Source organism: Rhamphochromis longiceps, linkage group LG6, assembly GCF_057381845.1.
Source record: "Rhamphochromis longiceps isolate RC_006_pf linkage group LG6, R_longiceps_female_GT1.1, whole genome shotgun sequence".
Classification (NCBI taxonomy): Eukaryota; Metazoa; Chordata; class Actinopteri; order Cichliformes; family Cichlidae; genus Rhamphochromis; species Rhamphochromis longiceps.
Genome location: NC_140562.1, coordinates 13,219,304 through 13,233,629, shown reverse-complemented (window position 1 = coordinate 13,233,629; position 14,326 = coordinate 13,219,304). Strand labels below are relative to the sequence as shown.

Here is a 14,326-nt window from a genome sequence, read left to right as displayed (position 1 = left end):
TGTTTCACAGTTCTTCATATGAAGTCTCAAAATATGTGACCAATCATATCACTAAGTTACTGTTGTCAGAAAAAAACCCACAGTTCGTAGCTTCTTCTGTTCTTTTCTTTGAACTCTCTTTCATAAGTCACACTAGATGTAAAGAAGTGTTATATAGGACAAAGGTAAAGCTTAAATTATCTTACAGACATTGAAATGACAGAACACTGAACACACCCGGACTGGTATGTTCTTAATGTCACTTTATGTTTTTTTAAATTATATTTTAGTTTAATAGGCAGGCAAAACAGACAGGCTAAGAGCAAAGTGCTCTGTTAGGTTGAAGGTCTTTAACATAAGACCGTGTGTGTGAGGAGAGGAATTTTAAATTATATTCTGGATTTAACAGGGAGGCAATGAAAAGAACCAATATTGGAGAAATATGCTCTCTTCCTTTTGGTAGTGCCAGAGCCAGCAAATTGGCCAATGTGACGTGGCGACCCAGTCCTGACAGCAAAGAACGGCAACAGTAGGAGACAAAGCGTGTGATTGGCAGCAGGGCAGAGGTATACCTCTGCCTACATTTGTGAGTAGGGTTTCCACGAGCTGGGCTGGGATGTGATGGCCCCAGTGAACCGGCCGGTCAGCTGCCGGCTCAGCTGCCGGCCCAGCAGCCAGCCCAGCTGCTTCTGATGCTGGGCCAAATGATGCAGCACTGGCGGCGATGTCCGCATGGCAGGCGACGGCCCAGGACGAGCAGCTGGCTGTTCTGTGGGAACAAGCACCACCAAGCAGCACCAGCACGTCCTGCCCTGCTGTCAGTGATGCTCAACTGGATGGCGGAGGGAGAGGATCCACAGGTTTTCAGGCCACGGTGCTGGCATGTCGCTGGCCGGAGGAGGAGAGGGCGACACAGCTTTTGCCACTGACAGGGGTTTTGAGCCTGTCACCAGCGTCTCGGGGGGTGTTCGAGGTCATCTGCTGGGTGGTGTTGTGGATCGCATGGGCCTCTCCCCGGAGGATGTCAGAGAGATGGCAGTAGGAGGCGCACTGTAGGAGGCGCGTATGCTGAACCTTGTGTTCCTCGAGCAGTTTGTGAAGGGGCTGCCCGAGGCCACTGCCCGCTGGGTCCGCTAGCGGCTGGAGGAGGACTATCCTCCGCCTGTGAGCGCTTTGGCACGAGCGATGTGCCCACGGCAGCACCCGCTGCTTGTTGATAGTAAGAGCAACAAGCGCTTTCACGTCAAAAGTCGTCATAAATAAGCCTCCAATAACACCAGAAAAAGTCGCCAGATTTGTCGCTAGTCGCTTTTTAGAAAAAAAAAAAAAAAAACGACGCTAAGGGGGGTTTGAAAACTCTCTAAATATAGCGACAAAATCGCTAAGTTGGCAACACTGTTTTCAGGGTATTTAAAAAAATTCAAAACAAAACAAAACCGTGCATCTCAATGTGTATTCTCTGAGCATGCGCAGAATTACGCACAGCTGTCATGTGATCCTGTGATCCTGTGATCGAACAAAGGATCAAAGGCTCAAAGAGCGCTGACGTCAAATTCGCAGCCACGAAAGTCTATAAATACCCCCTCTTCACCGTTGCAAACACAGTTTTACTTGGAACATTTTCAGAAACAGCGAGTTGTGTTTAGCAAACCAGAAACCTTTCAGAAAGGGACTATTTTAAAGTTAAATAATTAAGCACACGTATTTTTCTTTCGACACGTTGCATTAAGCTTTTAAAGAAATGTCACGAGAAATAGTCAATAATTCACAGTCTGACAGAGCGATTCCAGCGGAATCAATCGAACTATGTGGGTTAGTGGAGAGAGAAATATCGGAGCCTAGGGACCTTCAAATGAAAATACAAGAACTCCAGTTGGAGTTAAGCACCCTAAAGCGCGAAAAGAAATATTACAAAAAGAATTACTATCGCTTTAAAAATGAGCGTGAACAAATGAGTACAGATGTTCATGACAGGAATGTCCACTTTAGGGAAAGCATGGTTGAGCTTGAAGAAGTGACTCAACAGTCAGATAACATCCAAGCTCTAATTGTTGCAGAGAATAAAAATTTGCAAGCAGAGGTTAGAACCTTTCGGATGATGCTCCATGAATTTCAGGAAAAGGAAGCATCTCTGCTTGAGCAGAACAGCAACATTGTTGCTGAGTTGTCTCAGATTGAAAGGGAGAGAAATGAACAGAAGAAAGAGAACGCACATCTCAAGGAAGCGTTAGTGAGACTTGAGCACCAAGTGGGAGAAGCTCACCATAAAATATCAAAAAAAGAAGAGATAATAGAAAAACAGAATAGAGAAATAGATCACAAGACTGAACAGATAGTTGAGCTGAAAAAAGAAATCTGTACTCTTCAGCGTCGGATGAGACAGGCTCTGGATGACAAACAGTCACAGGTGGAATCTCTGGAGGCTAAATTGCAGGAACAGGTTAAAACCGTTCAAATGATGCACTGTGACTTTCAGGAAAAGGAAGAATATCTCCTTAAGGAGAACAGCAGCATTGCTGCTGAGATAAACAAATTAAAAACAGCAAACACAAATCTCAAGAAACGTTTACAAAATCTTGAGTATCAAGAAAAGACAACAGAAAGTCTGACACTGCAAATATTTTGGCTGAAAGAAAAAGTCAAAGAGCAAAATTTCAAGATTGTTCATAACGAAGATCTCATAGATGAACTTTATGAACATCTTAAAATGAAAAGAGAAATAATTAATAATCTTCAGGATGAGCTGAGACGGGAGGAGGAAGAAGAAATATTAGCTGCTGTTCACAACATCACTGGTGAACCTCTGCAGCTGGAGAATCTTGCTCCTGAACCCGAGGAGCTTTTTTTTCCTGCCTTGGAACCACCTCCTGATGTGGTGCCGACACAGGAGAATCTTGGTCTTCAACCTGAAGAGCTTGATTGTCCTGTCTCAGAACCATCTCCTGACGTGGCTCCGACTAGTGGTTCATGGCGTCATGGTGCCAAACGCCTACTTAAAATAGGTTTAGGTGTTGCCGCAGTAGGCCTTATTATACCTGCAGCTTACTGGGGCTTTTCAATGCTTAACAGTGATTGCCTATTTAACTCTGTCTATAGCCTCCTTGAGCCATATTGCCACCTTGGTGATGGATTAGTTCCCTTTTAAAGACTAGTAATGATGGACTGCTTTTCATCCACAGTCCAGAAAACCATACGTTGTTCATGTTAGACAACGTGCGCAACATTTAGCTAACTTGTGCTCTCATTTTTCTTTTCTTTTGCCTCTCACCCCCCAACCAGTCGCGACAGATGGCTGCCCCTTCCTGAGCCTGGTTCTGTCAAAGGTTTCTTCCTGTTTAAAGGGAGTTTTTCCTTTCCACTGTGCCTAGTGCTTGCTCACAGGGGATCATTTGATTGTTGGGGTTTAATTTGTTAAAAAAACACAACAAATTAGGTGAGGGGTTCACATAATAGAGAGCACGACAAAAACTACAAATTTTTAAAAAATTTGTTAGTTGCAAATCAAAATAAAGACAACAATTTCTGAAAAACATCTCTTACGGCTCTGTTTATTTGCTTAAATGAACACTTGTATTTTTTGTCATAGAAGAATATATACATTGTCTTAAATATCTAATAATTTTAAATTTAGCCCTGCGCTGCATGAGATAAACTGAGATGAGATAAACTGAGATGAGATAAACTGTGGCACAGACGGCTGTCGGCCTGGCGAGGGAGAGTTCCTCTTCAACCTCCAGACGGAACCCAGTTTGTTACTCGCAGCATCGCAAAATTAGACACAGCAATTTCTTAGAGTCTGGTTTAAGTCCTGAAATGACATCTCCTTACCTGTCACGGTTCTGGGTCAGTTTGAGCCAGTATTTTGAGTTGTTATGTTTTGGTGTGTTTTTGCATTATGGATTGTTTTCTTATTCTCTTGTGGTGCTTTTGTTGGTTATGATGATGATGATGATGATTATTAATCTATGTTTTAGTTATTCTTGTTTAGGGATTAGTTCTTAGGTTTTGTGTTCTCATGTTTTTTGCTGGTTTAGTTCAGTGTCTAGTCTGTCTCTCTCTGTCCAGTCCGTGTCTTAGTTTAGTGTGTATTGTTTCCTGTTTTATTTTGAAGGATTGTGTTTTATGTCAGTGTGTCCAGCTTCGATCCCCTGACTCGTTAGCCCCAATCTCTCCCAGCTGTGTCTCCCTCCTGTTTTCCATTCCCTGATTACTTCCCTGTGTATATTAGCCCTGTGTTTGCCCTTGCTCAGTGCCGCATCGTACCATCGGATGTGTGTTTTATACTGTGGTCAATATTTTCGTGTTCACTACCCTTGTTCAGTTCATGTTTTAATTTCTCCAGCAATAAAGCTGAGGTTTTGAGTTACAATTCTGTGTGATTGGTTGATCCTACAAGTTTGATGGAAATGAGCTTTTGGTGATAATGAGCAGAGGATGTACCCTCAAATCAATAAACATAATTATACACTCTAATCTTATGCTGACTGTAATTGTAAATAATATTTCACATTCAAGAAAATATCTGGAAAATGAATAGTAAGCTGTAGGGGTTATAGCCTAACATTAGAATCTAAAATATGTGAAAACTTAAACTCATTACACCTGTTCAAATAATGATTCGTGTCTTATTTGCTCATATTAATATCCTAGCTGGCATATTTTGTACTTTCACTCCCATATGGACCCCATTGAAAACAAGATGGCCTATCTCAAGGGGCTGTCCTTAATGAAGTGGAAATCACAACGTTACAAGTCCAGTGTGGTCTTAACGAGGGTAACACGGCTCAGTTTTTATCAATGTCTGTGATTGCTGGCTGGTCTATTTATAAAGGCTTGTTAACAAATATCCTACAAACACAGAAAATGGAGAAGAAAAAAAAAGGACTCGCAAGCCGAACTGGACTGAGGAGCAAGGTTTGTTGCTGGCCCAGTTGGTGAACGAACATAAAGGTATGTTACGAGGAAAATTTGGCCCAACTGTCACTAGCCAAGGCAAGAGGCGCGCCTGGGACACAATATCAGGATAGCCCAGCGGATCAAAGACCATTCCCATCTGCAGCACCTGCTCCGTCAGCACCCCTGCAGGAGAGCAGATTGCAACTCACAATTGATGTGTTTGAAAAACAAAAAGAAGTCCTTTCCCTTCAGGAGGAGTACTACCACCTTAAAATTGAACACCTAAAAAATAAACCATTTACAGATTGTGTTCTTTGTCTTGCATTTAACAATTGCAGGTGATGTGCAGTAAAACTGTGGTAGTTCTTAATACCATCACAAGTTCTCAAAAGACATGGGGCTACAGCTTGCCTGAAATGTAAATTTGTGAAGTTTGCCCTGTAAGGCAGTCCACTCTGGGCTAGGTTCCCCTGTGGAATGTAAATATCTTCTTCACCACCATCCTCATCGTTGTCCTCATCCTCATCGCCATCCTCCAGAGGTTCTGCAATCTGTCTAACCTTGCAAATATTGTGTAATATTGCACAGGCTATGATGACTTTGCTGACTTTTTCAGGCCTCAGCCGCACCTCTCCGTGGAGAACATGAAAGCGCCTCTTAAGCTGGCCTATGCCATGCTCCACCACCGCTCTTGTTGTCTTGTGGGCCCTACAATAGAATACAGAGACCTTTAATTATTTGATGGAAATATTGCACTACTTGGATGCTCTAACATATTGCTTGCATTTCATTTCCATGATTTTTGTATTGTTTGGCTTACCTGTTATAGTTTAGTTGGGGCCCTTGGCATGGCTGGAGGTAAGGTGTAAGGAGCCATGGTTTGCATGGGTAGCCACTGTCCCCTAACAAGTGGCAATTAGCTGGCACATAGCGTCGCTCAAAAAGCTGTCTGATGCCACTCTCGGAGAGCATTCTCGCATCATGTGTGGAGCCTGGCCGTTTAGCCACAATGTCCAAAATCTTACAGGCCGCATTGAAGACTATTTGCACATTGATGCTGTGGAAATTCCTCCTGTTAACAAAGACAGCCTCGTCCTCTGATGGCGCAATTTTTCTCACATGTGTTCCATCAATTACACCCACAACGCCAGGGAATCCTGCAATGTCCATAAATGCCCTTTTATGTGTGTGTAAAGTGCGGGCATCCAGCGGGAATGAAACAAATTGTGTCACAATATTAGGTTGTGACAAAGCTGTCAGTGTTTGGGTGATGACTCTGCTGACAGAGGATTGGGACAGACCCAAGTCATCACTGCTGCATTGTTGCATTTTCCCAGTTGCCAAATAACTCAGGGTTGTGATTACTTTCGTCTCCGGTGTAATAGCGTTGTGGCGTCGAGTTGGTGAAGTAATTGCATCTCTAAGGAGATCCACCACAAACATGATTCCTGCACGATCCAATCTGTAGCGTCTCAATAATTCCCAGTCATCCAGTGTTTGCAGGACATCTCTCCTGCCTCTTCTGTTGGCCATTTTGTGCAGCTGCTTAGGGGAACTCCTAAGCCACTAAAAGTCCTCTTCCCTGCTCTTAGCAGATCTCGCCTTAGGAGCCCTTTTAAGCGCTAGGAATCTTGAGGAATAGCTTTTATATTAACTGGGATTGTCGTGTCACTTTTAGGGGAAATTCTAAGAAAACGTCATGACTCTGAGAATTTTCTTAGAATTTGGCCGCTAGGAGCCACTTTTTGCACAAAGATTCTTTAGGGATACGGGCCCTGGTGTCCTGCAGGTTTTAGATGTATCCTTGAACCAACACAGCTGATTCAAATGGCTAAATTACCTCCTCAACATGTCTTGAAGTTCTCCAGGGGGCTGGTAATGAACTAATCATTTGATTCAGGTGTGTTGACCCAGGGTGAGATCTAAAACCTGCAGGACACCGGCCCTCGAGGCCTGGCGTTGCCTACCCCTGATATAGACAGTGCTTGAAGCAGTTATGACCTTCTTGCCATATTGGCAGAATAAGGCTACGTTCACACTGCAGGCGAAAGCGCCTCAAATCCGATTTTTTTGACCCTATGCGACCCATATCCGATCATGCTATGACAGTGTGAACGGCGCAAATCCGATATTTTCAAATCCGATCTGGGTCACTTTCGTATGTGGTACTGAATCCGATACATATCCGATGTTTTAGAAAGCGACTGCTGTTTGAACGGTCAAGTCGCATTAAATCCGCCTTTTACGTCACCGACACAAGACTGAAGCCAATTATCAGCGCCCGAGAAGACATCGCGAACGCTTCCTAGCCATCCAGTGTAGATGTCAGTGAAACTGTTGGGAAGACAACGTAAACATTTTATTTGTACTGTATAATCTGCAGATTCTGACAGAAATCTGCAGCTATCCTTTGAAGCACCGCTCCTCTCTTAAACAGCAATAAGGATCATTATTAGGTTATTTACATTATTATGTAAATAACAAAATAACTTAAAGCAAAAATTGGGAAACGTAAAGTCCGAAGTCTTTATATTAACGGCCATCAGTCAAACAATACTGTTTGTTCTTGGTCTAAACAGAGCGCGTTGTGTGTGACATCTTCTTTTGCGCATGCGGGCCGCTTTGAGCGTTCACACTAGAGCGCGTTTGCTGTCGCATTTTATTTGTAGTGTGAACGAGGAGACAAAAAAATCGGATTTGATCAAAAAATCGGAATTGAGCATTAAGACCTGCAGTGTGAACGTAGCCTAAATGACCTGGAAGCTGTTGCACTGTCTGCACCTGTAAACTCCAGGACACGTTTACAAACAATTTTCGTTGTTATTTGCGCTGCAGCTGCAGGTTAGGGTGGAGTTACTGTGTGTGTGTTTACAAGTAGTTTTAAACCTTGTGATCCACAAAACAGCATAACAGTAAAAGAAGAATTGACTGCGTTACAGTCAGTGCGGGAGCGGCGGCTTTGCTCGTGCGCGATTCATTTGCAGTTTGGACGCACGTGAACATCTCCTGCCCTGATACACAGCAAAATCGCCAGTGTTAAATTGACACTGTGAGTGTTAAATTTAACACTAGAAAAGTGTCTATATGTGTCCACTCTTTTGAGTGTTAAATTAACACTTTTCAAAGTGTTATATTTTTAACAACGAGCTAGTGTTATTTTAACACTGCACAGAGTTAAAAATTAACACTGAGTAACACTGACCAGTGTCAAAAATATTCTACACTGGTGTTAAGTGTTAAAAATTAACACCGAATAGTGTTGGTGGTACTTTACACTAGCCCTGGTGTTAAAAAATTCAACTCTGAATAGTGTTAATTTTCTAACACTAACACTAGTGTCAGTCAAATCATTAATACCACCAGATTACAATAAACTCCCATTAATCTCTGATATCTCTACTGCTACAATTAACCCCCAACATCCACCCATTACAAAGAAATACAAGACATTAACGTTCCAAAATACTTTGTATTCAGATACACCACAAGTAAACAAGTCATACAAAATTACAGTATGGGACAATGTACATTTTGTCATCAGTGCCATTTGAAAATTGCCTATCATAAGGTCTATAGTACACCAGATCATCTACAGAGATCAGTGCAAAGACATCTAATCCATCCTCAATAACAAATGCATTTAAGTGATCATTGAAATATACTGTTGAGACCTTACAAGTTAGAAGATAAGTATTGAAATCGCTAACAATTATACTGACAATCTTACTGAACAAAGGCATCTCATTTTCAACACCAGAACAAACATACATCCCAACTTGATATTCTGTACCATAACTTTTGACCCAGGAAGTTGTAGAAACAATAGAAGAAACATCAAACATTTTATTCAGTGCTTCACTGCCTTTTAAGCTGCTGGCCAAGACTTCATTAATGGGGCCGAACTGTAATCTTTTAAAATAAAAATTTTCAAAATGAAAGGCTAATTGATTCTGATGTTTTTTTACTAGTGTTTTTGTGATATTTTTAAAGTTCTTTACAGATCTTTTGAAGAACTTGTGCTTTGCTTCAAATCTCATGCACCACATATGTATGAGTGGCCCAATTTTTCTAATGCAGCGTGGGTAATGGATCATTAGGTGGTGCTTTGGAATCAAATTCCGTTCTGGAAAGAGAGATCTGAAAGCCTTGTGATGATCGGCAATCAGATGTTTCAAATAGCAAGTCATGCCATGAGTTATAATGGGTGAAAAAACAATGTTCACAATTTGAACTAACAAAAGTAGCAAGTTCCAATGTCCATCATTTCTGCAAACGATATCTCCAAAAATCAATGGGCTATTCCGCAAAAGACACCATGACTGCACAGCATTAAGCCCAAGATCTTTGCTGTTGTCATCCAGTTTTAGCCCACCTGGCCTGTTCCTTCTCTGTGCATATCCGTAGTTAAAGCTTATAATTCTCTGTGACAATGAATTCAAGGATATCAAAGAGGTCTTAATCAAGTACTGAAACACAAGCTTTAACTCATACTGCACCACTCCCTCTAGTAGATCATGCATTATGTCTACAGCATAGTTGTCTGAAATATGGAACAGCCGAAGTGAATTGAGTAAACAATTTCTTTTTACACCAAATGTTGAGGCCAAAGCAGGATTTTGTTGAATGGCACCACAGTGTTTGTAATGAAGTTCTTTGGAACGCAGTGTTAAGCCTACATGATCTTCACTAAAAACTGACTGCAACTCTGTCTTATCAGTTAAACAAAATCTACAACAATAGTTTGCACTAAATGATTCAACAAAACCAAAAATGCTATGTAAAGCCAAGTTGTCACCTGTAATCTGAAAAAGCGAACCTCTCACAGGTGTGGCTGAAAAGGGCACTTGCATTCCTTCAGTCTCTAAAATCTTTAGATCATCAACAAGTGGCTTTAGGATAGGATCAAACCCATATTTTTTTAAGTCTTCTGAATGAAAAAGGGCTACAAGATGAATGTTCATCACCACAGAATTTAACTCTGGTGGCAAATTTCTCAAAACAAAATAAATACAACCAAGTTTGTGCACCCCCTTTTTTGAGCCTAAAGGATTAGCAGTTTCAAAATCGTCATAGTAGAGCTGGATCTGGAGAGCATGTTCTTGTTGTGAGAATAAACTGTGATTTTTGAAGTAGGAGCCGTCATTTAAATCTCTGTACAATCCCTCCATGTTTAGTTTTTTTTTCTGGAAACTGCTACAAAGTTCACTGTTTCGAAACATAGATGAAAGGGATCCCATGATAGGAACGTACATGAATTTATCATTGACAGGAACTTGCCTGTATGTCCCTGTTGTTCTATCTTTGCGGACATTAAAACGCACACCAAGAACATGCTCTATGGGTTCAACTATTTTCCATTTTTGCTCAAAATATCTTATCCTTTTAGATTCTGTGTTAAGACATGAAAATGGATTTTCAAGCTGATCAAAGCAATCCTCAACTTTTTCTAAGGTTTCTCTTGATGTATCAGTTGACAAACAGTCGACAACAGATTGTTTTGCATGTGCATGGATGTCATTAACCAGTTCCTCCAATGAACCAACTAAACACTGTACAGTACTTTCAGGAACTCCTGATGATTGTACTTGAGCAATAACAGAGCTGCACATGTTCAGTATTTGCCTTTTTTCAACTGGAACCGGTGTAGTTATTGTCATGGGATGAGCCACATTTACAGGCTGTGAAACAGAGGTTCCATCGTTAGGTACAGGCTCAAAATTGTTGATGACCTCAGAGTGAACGCAGTCTCCATGTGCTCGGAATAAGTGCCGCTTGTAACCAGAGTACGTGTGAAAGATAAATGAACATCCAGGCTCTCCACAGGTCAAACGTAAAAACTTTCCTGGGTACAAACCATGCTGGAACTTCAAATGTCTAAATAACACTGAGCAACTTGTGTGGTGTATCTTGCAAATGTAACAGATGAACATTTCCAGTCAAAGTGCTGAATAGTGGATATCTTTAAACCGTACAGTGAAGACTTCCTCTTGTTTCATTGACCCGAGGACTGTCCTTCACGCTGCCAACATCAATGCCATACACTTGATGGTCTGGATGAATGTGTAGAAGTTGTCCAATGCCTTATCAAAGGACACGGCAAATTAAAAAATGTGCCTTGAAAGGTTTTGCCTTGTCAAAACCTGCATCTCCCATCTGTGTCACACAGGGAATGACCTTTTGATCTAGGACAATGTAGAAACTTTGGGTAGAAACTTTGGATGATGTTCTTTCTTTCTCCAACCCACAGGACGAATGGCTGAGTGGGGCCAGCCTTAAGAAAAGCCTCTGTGCTACCTCCCACCTGAGGGAGAGAAAGAAACCAAGTGATTCACATTAAACAAAATTGATAATCTGATGTTGAGGCATTGCTGTTTGAAATTATGACAATATTAAAATGTTTCACTCCGCGCGCACAATTATTTTTGTTTCAATGTGTACATTTAGTTTTAATAGAAACAATGACATGTCAGTCCTGCAACACCAAGCTTGTCTGGGATAGATACATCTGCTGCAGGTTGGATCACCTTGCCATCTTAAAATATCAGCCGTTGATAATTTGCATCTGTTCTCATCAAAAGAGAAATATACAATTCTAAAAAGCATACCTTGATGAATTTCATTAGGTGGTGAGCAGCATCTGATGTGCTAATCTTTGAAGACGTCCTTCCCTTAGATGATGGAGTGAAGTGAAGCAGCAAAAGAGGGCAGCCGCCTCGCAGTCCCAAACTACAGAATAGAAATTAAGATCATCACAATTACTGTCATTTAAAGGACCACAGCAGTCATTTTTCCACGTTATGTAATACCATGATGACATTTTAGACACCTGATAATTTTTCTAATAAGGCAGTTTTCCAGCGCCTTGGTATAAAAATTCATTTCTAGAGACTTGAAATCTTCTGGCCACCAAGTGAAGTAGATATCGAGTCATAACAATAGTAAGATTATGTAACTTTTTTGTGTTCAAACTACATTAAATGTCATTTCAGGTTTAACATGTTTGTAAGCTTGTTTTCATACCATACAGAAATGAGTGATATATTGTGTTGTGGGAATTAAGCAAATGCTGTAAAGGCATGCAAAATCTACCATTTCCAACTTACACTTACCAGCCTCGTTAGAGTAACGCTGTGCAGAAATGAGCAGCTCATCCAATTCTGTACTCTGGGACAGATTTTTGCAATCTTTGATGATCCTTGGCTTGAAGAATGTTGGCCACTTTGCAAGGAACTTACCAGACACTTCCTCCCCAAAAAACAGCATTGTGAAGTCTTGGTCAATCTTAAACACAAAGTGTAACAACAGAAACAACACATTAACAAGAAAACAAACAAAGGAACCACAAAGCAGTCATTAAATTATTTTATGCCTTACCAAGCCAGGTGTATCCAGAAATCTTGGGAAAAGGTCCAGGACAGTAGAAGCTATGACAGGTTCTTGAACCACTTTTTGCCTATGTTGAAATGTCACCTTCATGTTGTCTTTGACATGTTTCATGTCAGTTGAGTGCCTCTTCCTTGCATTTATCACCTGACAACGGCCTCACATTTGAACACAAGTTGCGAAGAGTCTTGGGGCTGTCTTGAAAAGCTGACTTTGATTAGTTCATCTCTTCTCGGGAACCAGCATATCACCACCTGCCAAGAGTAAAATAAGGTCCAGCATATAACACCATTTCTTTGCAAAATATCTAGCATGTCTAGTCCCTTTAGACTGAGTTAAAATTAATTTTGTTAAGAAAAACATCCTTGATCCATTTTTTAAGTAGTACAAGCTGTGTAACATGACTGCAATACAGTATTCTCTCAACTATCACAGGGGTTAGTAGGAACCATATTTCTATTTTATTATTTTTTATATATTTTAAGCGATAAAAACCCTCCCCACAAATATTCCTGACAATGTAGCGTTTGGTTTGTTCGTTTTTAAATTTAAAATATTGTATAACAAGACAAAACTGCAAATATGAACGCATCCCCCCCCTCTCCCTCTTAACTAACCGATGCCTTTAATTGAACTACCAAATTAACACAATGGTCCTCTCTTTCTGGTCAGACACTTTGCAGCACTTCTGCTGTAATTTTATTCATATTTAACAAAATAAAAATGCAGAAATAAATGTACACATTAGTTTTTGACTCTCACTGAACTAACAAAGCCAATCCCTCCACATGTTTGTACTCTCTTGTTACCTCGGCCAGGTCCGCGGCTCTGAACCGTGGTAATGACACCTCTGGCCAATACGCTGGGTTGTCGGGCTTGTAGCTTTACTGTCAGCGAACACAGTGTACAGTCGAATCTTAACAGCTTTCTTACAACCAGGCACTCATTTTGGCAGCAGTGGTTATTATTATATTTACATGCTCTCTTCTTCCATTTCTCATCGGTAACAGCTCTTACTTTCTCCCTCTCTCGCGCTCAAACACACAACGGGAGGGGCAGTTCCACACGTTCTCCCCGCAGCACGGACTACACTACCCATGAGGGCCGGTAACACTCTGCCCTCATTGCCTTTATATTAAATCATTTTTGGCTAATGACAAAAAAAAGTCACTTTAAGGGCCAAATTGCATTATACTTCTTCACCTCACCTGACGTGGGCCGCAAGTGGCCTTTGGGCCACGAGTGGCCTCTGGGCCGCGAGTTTGAGACCACTGACCCTAAGGCTTTGGCAGTTTAATTCGAAAATAAATAAAAGGCATTTAATAAAAACTGTGAAATATATTAACATGTAATATTCATTACAGTCTGCCAATAGCCAGATTATGCTAAATGAATATTAGGAAAGAAACTGGTACTTTGCAGAGTTCTAGCTAGCAGTAGCCCAGCTTAACAAAAACAGTTAAAATTCAAATATGACACTTAAAGATGATGTATTTTGATATAAATACTATTTCTTTTACTAGTTATCATGTTACTTGTTCTAACATCAATCTAAAACTTAATATTTAACCGAATAAAACTTACCGCATCAGCAAGAAAAAATGGCGACCGAAGATTCTGGATTGCGAAGCTCCACAGGAAATGAAGGTGTGGTCTAATTTAACACCCACAGTGTTAAAATGCAGTAACGACTAAAATCTACACTTACACTTTTCAGGAATCAACTCCCGATGTGTTATTTTAACTCGATTAAGTGTTGAACTAACTCGGAACTCTGTTGAAATCTACTAACACTGAAAAATCAACACTGGCATTTTTGCTGTGTACTATTGGCCTGCCAACCTCACCGCAGCCATGATGTTGGCGGAGGATCACCTGGCCGTCGGACCAGAGGCTGTACGGTGGAGCGTCCAGCCCATGGAAGACCAGTTACAGGCACCGGCAGCTCAGAAAAGAGGCAGGGGCCCCATAAATGGTAAATGGTCTGTATTTATATAGCGCTTTACTAGTCCCTAAGGACCCCAAAGCGCTTTACATATCCAGTCATCCACCCATTCACACACACATT

General features: G+C 41.1%; 1 protein-coding gene and 1 long non-coding RNA gene across 2 annotated transcripts; one reads left to right on the top strand and one right to left on the bottom strand.

Annotated features, from left to right (window-relative positions):
• The first annotated feature begins 1,605 nt into the window (after nt 1–1,605).
• Nucleotides 1,606–3,084, top strand: LOC146667604 (uncharacterized). Its single transcript, XM_085408788.1, has 2 exons — nt 1,606–2,998; nt 3,076–3,084. The coding sequence occupies exons 1-2, from the start codon at nt 1,721–1,723 to the stop codon at nt 3,082–3,084; spliced, it is 1,287 nt and encodes a 428-aa protein (XP_085264914.1). The 5' UTR covers nt 1,606–1,720.
• Nucleotides 3,085–10,193: 7,109 nt separating this feature from the next.
• Nucleotides 10,194–14,078, bottom strand: LOC146667603 (uncharacterized). The gene is made up of 5 exons (XR_014912084.1): nt 13,843–14,078; nt 12,250–12,512; nt 11,985–12,156; nt 11,481–11,601; nt 10,194–11,176 (listed from the first exon to the last, which is right to left on the bottom strand). It is a non-coding gene; the product is annotated as an uncharacterized LOC146667603 (long non-coding RNA).
• Between the last annotated feature and the right edge of the window lie 248 nt (nt 14,079–14,326).